Source organism: Penicillium hordei, assembly GCF_028827395.1.
Source record: "Penicillium hordei strain IBT 12815 chromosome Unknown utg000001l_segment0_segment0, whole genome shotgun sequence".
Taxonomy (NCBI): domain Eukaryota; kingdom Fungi; phylum Ascomycota; class Eurotiomycetes; order Eurotiales; family Aspergillaceae; genus Penicillium; species Penicillium hordei.
Window position 1 is genome coordinate 3,190,594 of NW_026623142.1, and position 18,226 is coordinate 3,208,819.

At 49.5% G+C, this 18,226-nt stretch overlaps 7 protein-coding genes across 7 annotated transcripts; 5 read left to right on the forward strand and 2 right to left on the reverse strand.

Moving 5' to 3' along the window:
- Nucleotides 1-168: 168 nt before the first annotated feature.
- Nucleotides 169-2,942, forward strand: N7537_001209 (uncharacterized protein; the record flags this gene model as incomplete). The annotated part of the gene is made up of 4 exons (XM_056892267.1): nt 169-358; nt 501-895; nt 948-1,352; nt 1,416-2,942. The coding sequence occupies 4 exons, from the start codon at nt 169-171 to the stop codon at nt 2,940-2,942; spliced, it is 2,517 nt and encodes an 838-aa protein (XP_056757262.1).
- An 894-nt stretch (nt 2,943-3,836) lies between these two features.
- On the forward strand, nt 3,837-5,189 carry N7537_001210 (uncharacterized protein; the record flags this gene model as incomplete). The annotated part of the gene is made up of 1 exon (XM_056892268.1): nt 3,837-5,189. One exon carries the CDS (start codon nt 3,837-3,839, stop codon nt 5,187-5,189), a length of 1,353 nt encoding a protein of 450 aa, XP_056757263.1.
- Nucleotides 5,190-5,842: 653 nt separating this feature from the next.
- Nucleotides 5,843-6,217, forward strand: N7537_001211 (uncharacterized protein; the record flags this gene model as incomplete). The annotated part of the gene is made up of 1 exon (XM_056892269.1): nt 5,843-6,217. The coding sequence occupies one exon, from the start codon at nt 5,843-5,845 to the stop codon at nt 6,215-6,217; it is 375 nt and encodes a 124-aa protein (XP_056757264.1).
- A 1,217-nt stretch (nt 6,218-7,434) lies between these two features.
- On the reverse strand, nt 7,435-8,487 carry N7537_001212 (transcription factor SUA7; the record flags this gene model as incomplete). The annotated part of the gene is made up of 1 exon (XM_056892270.1): nt 7,435-8,487. The coding sequence occupies one exon, from the start codon at nt 8,485-8,487 to the stop codon at nt 7,435-7,437; it is 1,053 nt and encodes a 350-aa protein (XP_056757265.1).
- A 1,180-nt stretch (nt 8,488-9,667) lies between these two features.
- N7537_001213 (ATP synthase subunit H) lies at nt 9,668-10,188 on the forward strand (the record flags this gene model as incomplete). The annotated part of the gene is made up of 3 exons (XM_056892271.1): nt 9,668-9,694; nt 9,753-9,831; nt 9,926-10,188. 3 exons carry the CDS (start codon nt 9,668-9,670, stop codon nt 10,186-10,188), a joined length of 369 nt encoding a protein of 122 aa, XP_056757266.1.
- Nucleotides 10,189-12,673: 2,485 nt separating this feature from the next.
- N7537_001214 (DUF1765 domain-containing protein) lies at nt 12,674-16,059 on the forward strand (the record flags this gene model as incomplete). The annotated part of the gene is made up of 2 exons (XM_056892272.1): nt 12,674-13,461; nt 13,515-16,059. 2 exons carry the CDS (start codon nt 12,674-12,676, stop codon nt 16,057-16,059), a joined length of 3,333 nt encoding a protein of 1,110 aa, XP_056757267.1.
- Nucleotides 16,060-16,416: 357 nt separating this feature from the next.
- On the reverse strand, nt 16,417-18,144 carry N7537_001215 (alpha-keto acid decarboxylase family protein; the record flags this gene model as incomplete). The annotated part of the gene is made up of 1 exon (XM_056892273.1): nt 16,417-18,144. One exon carries the CDS (start codon nt 18,142-18,144, stop codon nt 16,417-16,419), a length of 1,728 nt encoding a protein of 575 aa, XP_056757268.1.
- Between the last annotated feature and the right edge of the window lie 82 nt (nt 18,145-18,226).

Here is an 18,226-nt window from a genome sequence, read left to right on the forward strand (position 1 = left end):
AAACCCACCACCCACTCATCACCACCACCTCCCTTCAACACCCAATTTCCACGCGTGGAGGGTACCCTCCTCAGAGAACATATCCCCAGAGAGGGTTCTTCGATTTCCTCCCAAATTCAAACCCTTTGATGTCCCGCCACAACTCTACCGGACAGCCAGCCCGCCACGATGGACATGACCGAACCGCGGCGCGGGGCTTCAGAGGACCCCATCGACTCCAATGACCACAGCGACCACAGCCCCGCGTCCTTCCACGAAGCTAAACAGGAACTCCCAGATGACTTACCCAAATCACTGGACGATCGTCGCTCCGTTCCGGTCTTCCAGCCGGAGACTGAGATGTACGATGCTTGGCAAGGTGAGTGCTCTTGTGTCCGCGGACCTATTTCCTCGTTTCCCCCACGAGGAAGATCAAACTATTTCCCCTTGAGCACTTACATGCTGGAAAATTTACCGGGCAGTGTTGGGGTTTCAAGCATTAAGGTCTAATCTTTGAACAGGTCAATCACAATACCTGACCGCGCCAGTCGCCGCAAAACCCTTATCCTTCAGCCTAGCCCTCGACGATCATTCACACGACAATGAGCACGAACTGCGGGCCCACTATGGGCGCGATATTGAAGATAGTGACACACGCCTGATGGAGATGCTTGCTGCCCAAGCTGCCCATCGGGAGGTGGACTCGCTTACCGCAGACGAAGAGACAATCGCCGCCGACGAGAAATTGACCGATGACGAGAAGCGTGACATACTACAGAAGAGCTTGAACATGGCAGCCAGTAATGGTGATGTGGAGCGCGTGCGGAAACTAGTACAGGGCCAAGCGAGGACCTACGTCGATGTCAATAAGCCCGACGAGGAGGGGACTGTGCCGTTGATCTACGCTAGTTGTTTTGTCGGTTTCTCTATACGCGAAGTACTGACGCGAGGCTGACGGTTTATAACAGGGTCATCAAGAAGTCGTTTCTGCGCTCATTGTCGCCGGTGCCCTCGTCGACAGGCAGGATCGTAACCAGTGGAGCGCTTTGATGTGGGCCATGACCAACAGACACAAAACTATAGCGAAGATTCTTCTTGATAACGGTGCATCACCGGATATCAAGTCCTCATCCGGTGGTAGGGCTTTTGATTTCGCCCAGCCCGGTAGTGAGATTTCTGAATATTTGCATGAAAATGGTTACAGCTTTGGCTCTGGCAATATCGATGACGACTTCTATGACGCTGGATTGGCGCATGGTCGCTTTGAAGAAGAGCTAGCGGAGAGCGAGATGAAGCGCCGAATGATGATGGAAGAGAGCGCAATCAACCTGGAGGTTGATTTGTCTAGTCTAGGGCTTGACGAGAAATTCGAGGTCAGTTTATGTCGTGAAAATAGGGTTTCAACCTTGACTGATTTGAGTTCTTTAATCCCATAGCCGTCCGATGAAGATGAGCTCGAGGAAGATCAGCAGGAATTTGTCTGGGACAAGTGTCTGAATGATCAGATGTTTGTCTTCCAGGATCATGAGCTAGAGCGCATTTTGGATATCATCATCACCAACATGACTCCCCAGCGCTCTCCTTCCCAAAAGCCAGTGCCTGCAAATCTTCTATTCCTCAGCGCCCGTTACGCGCACTATCATGCCAGCCCCGAGCTGCTCACAACCCTGCTATCATCTGCAATGGAGAAGATTAATGACGTTGTAGAACGTTACCAGTGGGATATGACAATGCAAGCCTTTTGGCTGTCAAATGCCACGCTCCTGCTTCATTACCTGAAGAAGGATGGGGGCTTAGTGGAATCGACCGTCGAGTTCCAGCTCCATCTAGCGGAACTGATCAACGAGATATTCGTTCTCGTTATTCGTGATGCTGAGCGCCGAATGAACAAAGTCCTGGATGCGGCAATGCTGGACCATGAAACCATCCCTGGACTGGAAGATATTGCCTTCCAAAACGAGTGGAAGTTGTTCCGCAAAAATAAAAGCAAAAACCCCGAGCCTGACGAAAAGCGATTCCGGCCTCCATCGCCGCGGCGACGAGCACAAATCTCGCCTCGGAACATCACCTCTTTACTATCATCGACCCTCTTTGTACTTGATCTCTACGATGTTCACTCGGTGATAACGACCCAGATCCTCTCCCAACTTCTCTACTGGCTCAGTGCCGAGATATTTAACCGAATCATGAGCACAAAACGTTACTTGGCGCGCACAAAAGCGATGCAGATCCGCATGAACGTTTCATCATTAGAGGATTGGGCACGCACGAACAACCGTGTGCCAGAACATTACGAAAACGGATCTACAAACACCACCGGAGATTCTACAATTGATGCCGCTCGTCGACATTTAGCCCCAGTCATTCAACTCCTCCAATGGCTGCAATGCTTCTCGTCGCTTGGTGATGACCACGAATCTCTCGTAACAACCCTGCTCCAACTCCAACAACTCACCCCCGCCCAGCTCCTACATGCAGTCAAGTCATACCGCCCAGAAGTAGGCGAGAAAGGCCTGACCAAGCAAGCAATGAAATTCCTTCTCGACATGCAAAATGACCCGGAAGTTCTATACCGCGAGCAACTGGAAATTCAAGAAGAGAAGGCAAAGGTAGAAGCTGGACTAGGGCCGCAAGCAGCAGCAGATACCCGTCCAAAGACACCATCAAAGGACCAGCCCTCTGCAGCACCCACGTCCCCTGACGCTGGACTATCCCCCGGCTCCGCTGGTGCATCATCCCGACGTACAAGCATGGTCGCCGCCAAAAACGACGAGCGCCCCGGTAGCGGCAATAGTGTCTTCGTCGACCCCACCCTCTTCCTCCCCTTTTCCCTTCCAACCAGTACAGATATGCTGGTCAGCTACGGCGCCGGCTTTGGTGGTACGAACCGCGAACGCGCCCGCAAGTACATTCCCACAGTCCCGCCCGAAGTCCTGAGTCGATTTGATCGCGGCGATGTATAAAACAAAACAGGCATGATGACTGCCTTTTCTTCACCTTCCCTCCAGCATTCCAGCATGGATTTTTGATGGTGCGACCTGCCACCTTTGCAGGGATATTCTTCGGGTACCCACGAGTGCGGGCTCGAGGTAGTGAGATAAAGATGGCGAATACAGCGATAGGATACCCTTTGCGCCCCCTTTTTTTTTTGTCTGGAGGATATGCTAGATATGGCTTCCATGTGGGCATCTGCCGATGGGCCGAGTATATATTTTAAAATGAATTTCATCTACTTGACCAATAGCTCAAACGTTGTGTACGGGTTTAGTGTTTAGTGTAGACATTCGGAGACGCTGAATACTGATGAAGGTATGTGAATGGCATTGGGCCAAAGTTTCCAAATGAAATATACCCAGATCTTTCAGCAAGTTGCTGTTTCATTGCTTCATATATAGGAACGATATCCGTCTATTGTTCTTGTTCTATAATGTATTTGATATGTTCGTTCAAGAGGGTTTAGCCTATTCAGCTCGCTCATACCGATTATCTTTCTGGAAGTTTTATAAGAAAAGGCATCACCGAACACATACAAAGATACCTACGTATGTAGTGATTAGGGAGTTTCAGCATTTCTACATAAAGCCCTGCGCTGGGACATCTCAAAGAGGTAACTTTGTGTCGTTTCCTATTTGGGGTCCTTCTCTCTCTCTCTCTCTCTCTCTCTCTCTCTCTCTCTCTCTCTCTCTCTCTCTCTCTCTCTCTCTCTCTCTCTCTCTCTCTCTCTCTCTCTCTTTTCCCCCCTCCCCCTGCCTCTCTGCCAGAGGTCTTTGCATAGCCTTCATATGATCCAACTCGTGGGCCTTCCTGTCGTCCCCCGTATTTATGCAATTCAAAAGCGTTGTTGCCCTGCTGTCAACATGAAGCGCACCTCAAACCCCTCCAAGCGCAGGAACGGTGCTAAGGATCCCCATGAGTCTGCCAAAGCAAAGACCCAGCATCTCCCACAACTAGTACTTTGGCCTTCAATAGAGGAATCCCCGACGGCCCCCGATCACACGATGAACTCATCCCAACATCTGATCCCACCATCCGGGCACAACCACCTACCATCTCCACTGACAATGTCAACTCCCCTCACAGAGGGCATGAAGATCCACTTGCACGCCAAAATTGAAGAAGACCGACGCAAGCAGGAGGAAGAAAGAACACGCCAGGCTAGTTTGGTACTGGAACATCGGCGCATTGAGCAGTCAATACTGTCGGATGCCCTGCGCGCTGGTGTCCCACCGAACCTAGTCCCCCTGATCTTCAACGGCATCTATACCACCGGTGCTAATCTTCAACTGGCGGCCGAACTGCAGAATCAGTGGTCTGCATCAACTTCCCAATCTGCTGCACCTCCTGTGATGTTCCAACAGCAAAATAATTCGACCCCGGCGTCGCCTACGAAGCTCCCAGTTGCACCTCACCCGCCTCAGCAGAGTCCTAAACAGCCACCCCGAGCACATGCTACTGAGTTGCCACCGATAGCCACAAAGCATCTGCCAGAAATGCGCCAACGTGAGTGGTCGGAAGCCACATCCAGTTTACATCGAGACCGAGTGATAAGGTCTGAGCGAGAGCAACTGAGGCACAAGCTGAAATCCCAGAAGGTAGAGTTCGCCGACAAGGACCTGTTGGATACAGCCTTTGAACACACATTTCCCGTTACGAGCTCTATGATCGAGGCCCTATCCCCTCGAAATTTGGCTGGTCCTCCAAATAAGGCTTCTGGGACGCGGGCAAAACGACAGCAATCACCTCAGAAATTTCATACCAGGCCATCACCAGAATCGGGGCATCCGCAGTCCCAATTAAAACCCCAACTGGAACCACAAATGCCTGGTAGTGTCTCAAATGCCCCATCTCACGTTCACCCACAGCAAACGAACTCCTCTAGCCCGAAGAGAAAGAGCCAAAGCTCACACGAGAGAGTCCCTCCACCTAAATATCGTCGACACGAGACAGTGTGCGGTCAACAAAACCCATTCGATGAGCCACAGCTTGCTCAGAGGCAACAGCAGCGCGATTTATCCAGCTCCCACGAATCCCGTACCTGTGATGGTGGTTCTTCCGGGCAACCATCGGAGTCAACCCCGGCTGCAGTAGGAAAATCGAGTGCAACTGCAGCTGAAGACCTTCAGAAACAACAATCTCACTCTGAGAGCACATCCGATGTCGATGCATCAGATCCCGTCCAAGACACGCTTCCAGACATCAAGTTGGAGTGATGCCGAACATTCTGCCACTTGTTTCTTTTTCTTTACTTTCTGAACTCTATTCAATTATTCTTTCGGACATTGAGCGTTGGTCTACTTTCAATGTTCTTTACATGTGCATGCGGTCGTTTTGGAGTCCATTAGGGCTACATAGGTGTTTATGGGCGTTTACGGAGACGTTCGAGCTGATTGCATGCTCTAACCTCACCTCGAAAGACTTTTGTCAATTGCAAGAAGACCAACTGTTGTTATTGTTATGTTGGTACTGGGAATTGATTGGTCTGTATTGTTGTCCTCTGTTCTTGTTGATCGCTGAATCCTACATGCTAGGATTCACTAACAGCCGTTGAAAGTATTATTAGATCTGGCTCAATGGATCGAAAAAAAGGTCCAAACTAAACTAGAATGTTCCCTATCCCCTATACTACAATATAATACAATAGTAAAAATAGATATAAAGTTGTTCAAACTAATCTCTTGGCGTGTCCAGTATGACATCGAAGTACGTCATTGCTAAATGACACGGGCAATTGCCAATCGAAACCGGATTTCACAGGGGACGTCTTCCAAGGGGAGGAATTATATAAAGAACTAAATTCCCACAGTCCATATTCAGCTTCCTTCAATAATCCCATAAACCAAAACACGACCCCTCAACATCCAAAATGACGACCTTTATGCGCCTAAAGACCCCATTCCAGACCCGATCCCCAATTACAGCTCTCTCCACAGCACGCACTCAAACACCTCGCACCTCCGTATACCGAGGCTACGGGACCAAATCCTCAAATGATCCCGAGCAAGCAACAACCACAACCCAACAGCCAGACTCGTCCAATCGCCCAATTCCCTCCAATAAAGCAAAGCCCACCATCAACGAGGGAGAGGAGGAGTCGCCTCTTACAGACCAAAAAGGGAACCCGAAGAAGGATGTTCCCGAGGATGTGAAAAAGCACAATAAGGAGATGGAGGAGCGGTATGATAAGCCGTATAACTCCACTGGTGAGGATGGCACAGTTAAACCTGCTTTCAAGAGCTAAGTTGATCCCTTGTGTGGTATCCTGCTGTCCTGGTGATATGTATGGTGCTGGTTCATTCTTTGGGGCTTCTGGGTTTAGGCGCCTACTTCGGAGCTGTGGATGAACGGCTTTTCTTTGTACACTGAGATTCAATATTTTGATTAGCTTTGTATTTTATGTTCTCTGGGTCTATTCATCATTCTACAAGAATAGTCAGCCACGTTGGCGGGCCTTGTCACGTCTTTCCAGTGGTCGTTTCAGTAGTCCTTATTATATCTTTTGTTTTTAGATATTTCCCCCCTTGCTAGTGTTGTAACTGGAGTAAAGATACCGGCTTGAAATATGCAAAACAACATTTGAATGTATAGTCAGTAATATGTATAGTTAGCCTCTGACATATACATGTACCCAATTGACAAGTGAAATCCTAAAAGTATTCAAGAAACCTGAGCCATTTCTAGTAGAACACTGACGGGTCGTACCACTTCGAGATATATAAACGAAAGGCAGAGCTACCAAGCCAATGGCGCAGGGTCTTCTGGCATCCCTTCTAGCTCGGACATGATCGAAATCGATCGACTAGCGATTGGCTCTTTCTGTTGCCAGGAAGAACCTGGTTTCGATGTAGACTCGTCAGATGGCTTGGTCCCATTTGGTGAGGAAGGGGTCCAATTGCCGAGATTGTCGGTCTAGAAGTCAGGGCACAGTGGCGCGGTCGCTACGATAACGCTGTTGAGACTCGAGCCGGTGACGTGGTCGGGGTCTGCGGTGCTGAAAGCCCAAGTTGGTCGAGTAACATTCGGCCTTAGGTGCTCATTGTGTTCGTTGTTTGAGGCGCTTGTCGGAATCCGCGTGGTGTTTTGCATTGACCTAGATCTTTTCAGGCAATGAACAGTTGACATTGGGCTACATCTACATTCACCAAATTCATAGGAAAATGATTGATTGTTGCTCAATCTATGATGATGTACAAATCAAGGTAGTCGGTAGTCCCCAGGCTTGTCCCAAAGCCAATATCCACCAAAGATAAAATCCTAAGCACATTGTAGCGAGGTAATATGATTGACGTTTCAAAGACAGCCATGCGTGTCTATCAACCAGACGTTTTGTTTTTTTTTCGTTTTGTTTTTTTTTTTTGAGAGAGATTTGCTCCACAAATAGACGCTATGTCGCCCTTTCGTGAGTATTGAATATGATCAACGTGCCTGAAAAGCAAATGTTGTTTTCCAATGTACTGTTCAGCTCACAGGCAACTTGCCTATATCACCCTTGCCGCCCTTGATCCATTCAGGGTCAACCAGGCGCTCGCGCTCCGCATACAATTGCTTGTAAGCACCACGAATGGTTCCATCACTGACGTGTGCAACCTGGGAAATTTCCTTGGCAGACTTGCCGTGGCCCATAAGGAACGAAGCCATGTAGATGCAAGCCGCAACAATAGACAGCGGAGAACGTCCGGCTAAATCGCCCATGGCGGTAACGCGGTCTGAAAGGGAGACAGAAACACTGGTAACCTGGTAAGGAAGGTCGAGAAGGTTGCAGAAACGATTGCAAAGATCGCTTGGCTTGGTCGAAGTAGTCGCGTTGTAATCGCCAGCAGAGTCGTGGGTTTCGCCATTTTCCAAAGCAGCATTGTGGCGCTCCACATTCTGGGTGGTAAAAAACTTCTCCAGAGCCTTGTAGATGCGACCAATTTCCTTTCGGGTGACCTTGGTCACCGCGAAGATTTCGGTGAAGGTACGAGGAACCTTGCACTGACGGCATGCGATGAAGATGCAACCAGCAATAATGACTTCCTGCGACTTGCCCTTGAAGGCCTTGGCGTCATCGACCATCTTGAAGAGATATTTTGCAGTATCGGCAACAGTCTTTTGGATGTTGAAACCGTCGCACAGAGCACCGATTTCCTTGTAAGCTGCCAGGAGGGCCTTGTTGGCCTTTTCACCAGACTGCTTGTTTTGAGCGCGGTACAGGTCGCGGGCACGACCAGAGCCTCCACTTGCAATGGAAGTCTCGAGTTGAGCGCCGTTGAGTAGAGGGTTCGAGGCGTCTCCGACACGGGACGGGTCGTCATTATTTTGGTCGTCGTTGGAGAAGGTACGCCATTCCGAGTGCAAGTCGATCTCGCGGTCTGCGAGCACAAGTCCACAGGAACCGCAAACTGTCTCGTGGGAGTCGGGGAATTCTAGGTTGGGGGGATCTTCTTTGCATTCGGGGCAAACGAGATGAGCGGACAGGTTTTTCTTCCAAGGAGCTGCGGCCTCGGGTTTCGCAAGAGTGGGAGTAGCCATATTTTGAGTTTTCAAGTAACTTGTGTATCGATCGTGGCAGCGTCTTGCGAGAAGTTTTGGCGCTATACGAGGTAGATTGAATTTCCGATTATAATAGCGAAGGAGAAGTGGCGAATACAGCTTGGCGGCTGTAGTGAGGAAAACGAAAGCGGGCCACTTGCGGAGGATCCCTCAGCGAGGGAAAAGGCCGATGAAAGAAAGCGAGTCGCTCAGGGCCACTGTTTTGCGCAGTGATGTTAGCTCAGCCCAAAGGAAATCCATTATCTCTCGTATCGCAACGTTGTCTTGTCCTTGACCTCTAACAATGTCATGCTAAGATGTACTCGAATAAAGAAGCTTTCATTACCTTTCACAGGCCAGAGCCCCCAGGATTCGAAGGAGTCACCCCCAGTCGTAGAAAACCTTTCACCAGTCTGCGCTTTCTGGGATCGAAAGTGGAACAGAAATCTCGCCTCAGCTTGTCCAGCCGTGTTGAACCAGTCAAGGTCTCCGCAAGAAGTCTCTCACGAAAATGGGGACAGGCTGAGGAGGAGAGAAAGAAGAAGCCAAGGACTGGGGGAGGATGTGAGAGGGAAACGATGGGATGATGTGAGGCTTCAATAGGCGGCACCCGAGAAAGGCGCAGTCCAGATCAGGTTTAGTAAGGAAATCACATGATATTACTTGTGTGTTTTGATTGGCCGAGGAAGTATAGCTTTTTATAACAAACAAAGATTCTTTGTTCTCGCTTGCTGGTGTAGATAGACCATACCGAGAAAGGACAATGGGGCTTTGGATCCAACCTCCATGGATAAGTGAGAGCAAATGATAAAGTCAAGAGATTCAGACATCTCTATACGGGCGATCTCGGAAATTCGTGTAGACAAGCCGGTTTAGAGAGGTATCCTGTGCTCTCATAGATAACATACTGTTCATATTTGATGTAACAAACTTGACCAAGTATCATTTTGCATCGATAAATTGAACCACCGTCGACTACTTAATTAGTTATTTGTTTTGATAATTGCATGTAGTTGTTGAAGCCCTGGAAAGATCCGGGAACAACATGGCCCGGCTGAGTCAGCTGCCAAGAACCCTTTCCGAACAGAAGTCGTTTGAACCTCCAACTTCACGGAAAGACGGATCAGACCTATTCTATTGAGAACCACCCCCTCATTCCTCATCTCCATCCTCACTCAAGATGATGTCTCAGTCTCTCCGGGCCTCGGTGAGTGATGCTTGATTTGCAGCTGTCCATCTCGACCCTCGACTAACGCGAAAAGCAGCGCACCCTCTTCTCCCGTGCCTCTCGGGCACAGGTCTCGGTCGCTCGCCGCACCTTCCTGACCTCCGCCGTCCGCCAGGGTACGTAATTTACCTGGGGACTATCTTCAATATGACCCAGATGTCCCTGCTATATCTATCAATCGCATCCTCGCTAACCCGCAACTCGCCGCAGCCGACCCCGTCCAGGACCTGTACCTCCGCGAGCTCAAGGCCTACAAGCCCACCCCCATCAAGGCTGGTGACGCCGAAGAGCACGTCCAAAAGTTCACCGCCCCCAAGGCCCCCAAGTCCCCCGAGGAGGCCAACCTTGCCAGCGAATTGTCCGCCTACGAGAGCCAGGAGGTCGAGGTCGAGGGCCAGGCCGCCGCTGGCGAGGCCGCCCCCGTCGAGGAGAGCTGGTTCGAGGAGGAAGAGGAGGCCCCCGCTGCCCACTAAATTCCTCTTTCTTTTTCATTTAGCAAGGTCTGGGGAGATATTGGAGGAAGGCCGGTTTTAAATGCCTGCGACGCAACTAATGTGGCCGCCTCTCGAGGCCCTGAAGCTTGTAAATTAGACCACATTTTTGAACGTTGAGACTTCTTTTTTTCCTTGGTTCTCACCTTTTCTGTCTTTGTCCAGGACCGGACTCAGGAATAAACGTTTGCAGTCAAGAAGAGCTACGCGGGGCGGCTGATGATACCAAAGACTTGTCTTTGGTAAGTGCAGCAGATACACTTTAGACTAGGGTCATTCATGGGATCCTCAGCTTTTGGGTTGAGTGTGAAGAGCGGGGCTTGTAGGTATTCAATGTGGTGTACCAAATAGAAGATATCTAAATGGCTGAACTGCATGATTGAACCGTGATGGAATACACGGTACAGGTAGTACATGGAACCGAATCCTAATACCCCAAGTAGTCAACTTTTGATGAAGTCAACCATTGATGACAAGAGCTGTGGGTAATCAATGCAGCATGCGCCCACCGAGACTAAACCACGAACTCACCCGTTAGTACAGGGTAGTTGGCAGATCGCTATGCATTGGCAAGACCAAACAGATAGCTTGGTTGGAACATGACATGGGACTGCTGGGTTACAAATTGTAATCTGCATTGCTTAAACAGGCTTATTGTCATTCTCATGCGATCAGTCATCCGGTAATACAGAAGTATATGCGGAGTATGGATATTCATATAAGAGAAGTATTGGTACTAAATATTGGATCTACCGCTGCAACCGATACCTCATAGATCAACATGTAATGAACACACCAGAAGTTCATGAAAGTAATGCAACTGACACCTATCAGATTCAATTGTTTTCCCGTAGAATTTGCTATCAACATCCGTGGAGGGATCAACCGGGATGGCCGATACAGCTGAAGCCAATGTTCAATAGAGCAAAACCCCGGAACGAAACTTTGATAAAAAAAAAAGAAAAAAAAAATCCAAGACTATTCAAGGACTATTGCACTATGATTGTATATTCACTCCACCCCAGTATTGTTCAACTTGGGTCCTGATTTTCCCAGCAGGGGTGGCAATGAAAACATTGGTCGCCAAGAGCTTGTGCAATGTGGTTCATGGTGTGTCAAGAGGGCACTCGTCCCCGGGAACTCTTAGATACATCCAGAAAAATATAAAGTATGGCACCTGTGAATATACCGCCATTTATAAGGTTAGATCTGTACTCCGTACCTAGCTAGGTAAGGTGATTTACTTTGTAAGCGTCTTATGGCTCATCCCCCCTGCAGGACAGATTATGACAGGTAATGGAAGCTCCATCCTTTGGAAATTGATTTGAGCCTGATCCAGATGCGTGGAAAACGGTGTTTTGTTGTATTTTACAGTCCATATCAATCATGGGGAAACATCGCAGAATTTGTAAAGGAATGCGACAATAATAGGGTATTAGGGTTAATGTTAATGAGGGTTTCGGATCACAACGCATTCTAACATTCCATAGCCAAGAATGAAATACGAGAGATCTGTACCGATGTACAGCTGTCGTAGCCCACTCGGTGAATTCGACCCTGTTATGTTCCGAAGAGGATGCGATTGGCCCTATCGCCTGTAAAGTCCTTGCAATTGGGGCTGAACAGAGAGCCCAATGTCTTTACAAATCAGACTTGCTGCATGGCAGTGCATGCAGAGACCATGGACTCGAGCTGACACCGTGAGACTGTTTAGTATTACGCGATCATGATGGCTACAGAGGAGAGGTTGGAAGAAAGTGGAGTAAAAGAAATAAGTAGGCCTTGGATGTCTCAACTAAAGGGGAACTGATTTTAATATAAAATTAGATAACTATTTACGGAGGGTATATATCGAGTATAATCGAGAATAATAAGATAATAAGATATACGAAATCAGTTAAAAATGCCCAGGTGTATCGAGTTAATTAACAAGAAATGACAAAATAACCAAAATAACCAAAATAGATATTCGTAAACTTTGGGGATATTTCCCCCTGGGAATCATTTCGATTTCTCTTCCCTTTTCCTTCTTCTTCTCTCTCCCTCACTTCCCTTTGATATTATTTTCTCCCCACCCTCTTTCCCGGGCCCTTGTGCAGACGCCCTTGGGGGAGATTCCCCCGCCGATCACTTGCTGAATCAGAGTGGCGCCCTTCCTGAGCCGCTGCATAGACGATCGATCCACCGAAACTCCGTTATTCCTGGCCTCAATATTATTGTTTTGTCTCTGTACTGCTACCTCTTGCTCCCCAATTTCCTCTAAAACTCGGAATTTCAGCATTGTGATTGCGCTTTGTTTGCCTTTCCCAGATGCAGCGCGCCTGATTACTTCAACCCGGAATCTCCTGGTGCACAGAGGAGCTGGTCTCTTCTACGCTCAGAATCTCGGAATCCTGAGATTTTAAGGGGAAATGACCGATAAATCCCCTTAATAACCGATCTACTCCTCCCTTTTACCCTCTAGACAATGTCTTCACCTTCACCCGAGACGAATGATGACCAGAACCCCGAGCTCTCCCGTGCCGCCAGCTACACCGATCTTCCCAGTCAAACCGCAACAGAACCCAGCTTAAGACGTACATTTTCTGATTATGCTGTTCCAACTTTGGCAGAATCACCGACAAAGGAAACCGTGGCTGCGGGGAAGGATATCCTCCGCCGAACCTCTCTTCGGTCCAAGGACAAGGCAAAGCCAGCCTCCGTCTCTCGTTTCACATTATCGTCATCGGAGGATTTAAAGGATACAGATTCACATGTGCCTGAAACTAGGGCGCCAGAGCCCGCTGTGAGGCCATCCAAGAGCCGGTCAATGTCTGGAAGGATAGTCAGCCTTGCGAGGAAACCATGGGGCTCTTCGTCCCGATCTCCGTCCCCGTCAGCGAAGAGATCTAAACAGCAAGATTCTCAATCCCCAACTCGATTCAGCAGTCGAAAAACAGAAGATGATCAGACACAACCCTCCCGTAGACGAACAATCCTTTACAAACGCCCGCGCCGGCCAATGCTAGCTGTTGTGGCCAAGGGCCCCGAGGATAACCCCAACTCTCCAAACAGTCCTTCTGGCAATTCGCTACGACACCGATCCTCATTCGAAAAATTCACAGCATCACTCTCCGTTTCGACCCCGGTCTTGCCCCCTATGCCTAAGGGAGCCGCAGAAACTGCTGCGGCATATGCAAATTCTAGCAACGATCATACACGGAAAAAGGACGAGCTTTGGGGTATCTTCCGTGGCCTCGAGGCCGATTTCCAAAAGTATGTGCAACCACCTTATCCATTCCCACTTACAATTACTGACCAGAGAACAGGTTTCAAGCCAAATCTAGCTCGCTGAAAGCTAATGTCATCCGTACCTCGCTCCTCCCTTTTCTCAGCCGTCACCACCTCCACGCATCATGCAAGAATCTAAGACCAGAAGACCTGGATCGTCGAGTCAATATTCTCAACAAATGGTGGATTGGAATGCTAGAAATGCTCAATGGCAAGCATAACCAGTCGATCTCGGGAACTGATAGACCAGTGTTCCTGGAAGCCGTCGTGGGAATCATGGCTCGCCCGGAATGGCGCATCCCCTTCCCCATGGCCCAGAATGGCAGTGGGCCTACAGAATCATTGAAGTATGCGTCAACTTCTGTGTCGGAAACATCGGATGGGTCAGGCTCCTCGGGTTCGGATTTCCTGGTTGAATCGATTCATCACAACATCCGAAATATTTTTATCCAAAATCTACTCTCTCAGATGGCATTCGTGGTTGAACGAATGTCTATGCGACATGCACCAGCTAGTCTGGTCGCGTTTTGCGGCAAGGTTTGCGCATATGCCTTTTTCTTCTGCCCCGGGGTGCCCGAGGTCCTGGTTCGGCTGTGGAGCACGCCTCCCAATTTATTCCGGCGGATCTTGTCAGAATCGGCCGGGCCACGCACTGGAAACATGCGTGCATGCACGCAAGAACTCGCTCTGTGCTTTCCACCGGCTCTCCGCCCCCTAGCGTTTCACTCACCAGCACCTTTGTTGCGATATCTACGCCAGAAACCCGAGCTACCCTTGAACACAACTCCTATTAATTGGAACCGCCCGTGGATCGGACGATGGGCTGGGCGTGATACCGACCTCTTTTTTGTCTTCGTCAAATACATTCACATTCTGTATGCTGAATATTTGCCCCCGGGGACCGAAAAGGCGAAACGGATATTTGCACCTGGGCTGTTGATAGTTCATGCGCAACTCCTGTTCGTTCTGGAGGACACGATATACAAGCAATCGGCACAACAAGGGTCCGACAATCCGAACACAGCTGCTGCAATCACCTTCGATGATTTCATCGAGTCGCCGGATGCTTCTGCCTCCACTCAACATCTTCGAAGTGGCAGCAACACCCACCGGTCGATGGCAGAGAATCGTCTGATTATCCTTCTCCGTGACCTCCTGTCTGAATCGTCTGTGGAACCGAATCGTGCTCGATTACTGTTTGCCGAATCATTTTGTGGTATAATCAAAGCTGCGGCGCAGAAAACGTCTCTCTTTGATCATAACGCATGCTTTTTGTTGTGTGACCTCCTCGAGGAGGTCATTCCAATCATCACGCGTTACGCCCAGTCAATTGAAACAGAATTGTTTGATTGGGGCTTTTGGCTGGAAGTTTGTCGCCAAATGATGCAGAGCCACAATTCGCTCACTGAGGTGCGAGTGTTTTCTTTCCTCTTCTGCATTTGGGGTACCTGGACTGCTACCGAAGAAAGAAAGGCGTCTATCTGTCTGGATTTCTTGTTGCATGAGCCGGTATTCTACCATTACTTCAACCACTGGAGTCCAATGGTGCGAGCCTATTTCCATCGTTTGTTGTGTTGGAGGGTCGGGCGGTTTAATACTGAGCCCTCATCGCTTGACTCCAACGTCTACGAACTTCTTTCGGATCGACTCTTACGAGTCTGGGAGTACTACATCGGGTTCCAATCTAAGGCCGAAGAAGATATGACAGCTCCTCTGTCCTCTGCGCCCTGTACACCAGCTCCAGGGCGAAGAATCATCATTATCCGTTGCGAAAACCAATTGTCTCCTGTCAATCTTTTCGTCAGTTTCGATCGAGTCGTTCCACCCGTCCCTTCGGACCAACTCACGTCACACCGACGAACCGGATCTTCCGACTCCAATGGCTCAGATGGTCAACCAGCCAAGAAACGGTGGGGAATACTCAAGGCTATGTTTGGCAGCTCTTCCAACACACGTTCCGGCGATGGCGTTAGCAGCAGCAGTTCTGACGAGCCCGAGAATAGCGCATCGGATCCAATAATGACTGCCGATAGCAAATGTATGGATGAACATGAACAAACTCCGACCACCAGTATGGAAGAGATAATCCGCCCCAAAGCTCCCCACCAGCCATTCTTTTTCAAATTCTCACTGGAATGGATGGATCGCCCGCAATGGCCCACCAAAAACAAACGTCTTTTCACCCCTTGTCTCCCCGTCGCATCCCAATTGCACGTTGAGCATCGACGTTCTCCCGACAAGTCAGATTATGACACAGCATCAGAGAATCCGGGCCAGTCCGACTTGGAGAATGATGAACAAGAACCAGACACCCTCACCGCCGACGAAGATACCCCCACACAGCCTACCTCAGATACCTGGCCGCGAACACATACAACCAAGAACTCCCCTTTACCTGAACTTCCTTCCCAACCATCTTACGACCATCTTGTGCCTAGCAAATATGCCGGCCGCGCCCTTGCGGAGTGGGCACACATTGTCTCCGAATGCGATAGCTTTTTCGCCCGTCGTCGTGACGAGGGCGTCCCCTCTGATCGCATGGTGGAGACCCCAACCCTAGGGGTTGAAAGCTTCCGCAAATAAACACAATTCAACATGACTGAACCTTCTCTCAGCAATACAGGTCAATTATAGACTCCCCATGACATGTTCAAGCAGATGTCTGTTTTGAGATGTTTGGGTCATTCCTCTTTTTGTTCTAATTTCACAACACTGTGTGCATGGCGGATCTGGAGCATAGGGAATCGGCGTTTACTTGGGCTCGTTTTGTTCTTTCAAGGATTTCTCATTTCGTGTACTAGGAGCGAAACACGCAATAATCATAGTAAGACATCATTTTACTTTTATTTGATCAAAACTGCCATCCAAGGAAACTGTAGTAAAACATATACATAAATTATGAAACAACCTTCGAAGTGACATCCCTCTCTCTCTCTCACTCTAAGTCTGCCCCTGCTGCTCAGCCTCCTTCTCCTGAGCAAGCTGCTTGTTCAGTAAATACAGTAAAGCCCCCTGTACATCCTCCCTATCCATCAAAACCTCAACAAGCCTCACCCCGGACCCATTCTGAATCCGTTCATTAGCCAATACATCCTTCAACTCGCCACAAGTCCTCGCAGTAAAGGTATTATTTGCCGCATGCTCTTCATCGGCCCCGAAATAGTTCAGCGCTTGCGCATGTCTCCAGAACGGCACATCGTTGTACACCTGTTTGCGCCCGTGGATCACCCGCTCAATGGTGTACCCGTCGTTATTAATAATAAAAATGATAATGTTCAGCTTTTCGCGGATCATCACACTGATCTCCTGCGCCGTCATCTGCAGACTCCCGTCGCCGATGAACAAAATCGTCTGGCTCTTGCTTTCTGTGCCTTTATTGTGCTCACGCTGCGCTAGCGCTGTGCCTAATGTTGCCGGGAGCATGAATCCAATCGAGAGCCAGGTCACTGCGCCGAAGATGCGGGATTTCGCAGGCAGTTTGAAGTTCCGACCGCCGTGCGAGGCAGTGCCTGTCTCAGTGAGGATTATGTCGCCCTCGCGGAAGAGCGGGTTTACCAGGCGATAAAAGTTGTCTTGGGCGATAGGGTCTGTGTTCTGGATGTTGGCCAATGTGATTTCTTGTTTCGGGGGTCCGGTGGCCTGAACTAGGCGTGTGGAGTCGAGGTTCTGGAGTAGGTTTGATAGGATGTTGCGGGCGGAGAGGTCACGATAGGTATCATTCTCGATTTGAACGGTGCTGCCCGAGAAGGTGATTGCCACTGCGGGCTTGGGGATTGTTGTGTAGAAATAGGTGTTGGTATCGCTGTGGTGCGGTCCAAATGTTAGGATCAGATCTGCTTCCTCGAAGTACTCTTGCGCTGGCTTGTCGCCAAAGGCTGCTGCGTACAGCCCATACACATTTGGCAGCTGCTCGTTGACTAGGCCTTTGCCGTACACGGTTGTCCATGTGGGCCAGTTGGTTGCTTTGATCAGAGCATCGAGCTGGTCGACAATACCGAGACCTGTGCTTTCTCCGTCCACGAAGATGAACGGACGCTTGGCGCTGTACACTCTCTCCAAGATGCGAGCCAGCACCTGGGGCTCTTGGATAGAGCTCGGTGACCGTGGAATGCAGATCTTCGTTTCCAAATTTGTAGCTGACACCAACACGTCGGGCATATCATCAGGGAATTCGAGGTAGACCGGGCGGTTGTGGACCAACGCCTCGCGTAGGACATAGTCGATCCTTTCCGGTGCTGTGGCGGCGTCTTCAAGCCTCACTTGAGCTGCAGTGACATGCTTCGACATGTCTGCAAAGCGACGATAGTCACCATCTGAGAAAGTGTGGTGCATAAACGTGCGCGCGCTTTGAAGCGGGCGCGGTGGAGTTCCGACAATGTGTAACACAGGTGTGTTTTCGGCGTAGGCGCCTGCAATACCGTTGATAGCGGACAGCTCACCAACGCCATATGTGGTGATCAGAGCAGACAAGCCTTTAATGCGACCATATCCATCGGCCGCGTAGGCGGCATTGAGTTCATTGCAGTTGCCCACCCAGTGGAGGCCGGCCGGAGTAACAAAATCCAATAGGCGAAGGTTGTAGTCACCAGGGACGCCGAACATGGAGTCGACGCCCAGCTGGCGCAACCGAGTGAACAGATATTCTGCGAGCTTTATATCTTGAGTCATAATGGATGTAGTATTCGAGTTGGAGAAGAAGAAAGACTAGCATTTATATAGATGGATGGATCCCCGCATCTTATCTTGCCGA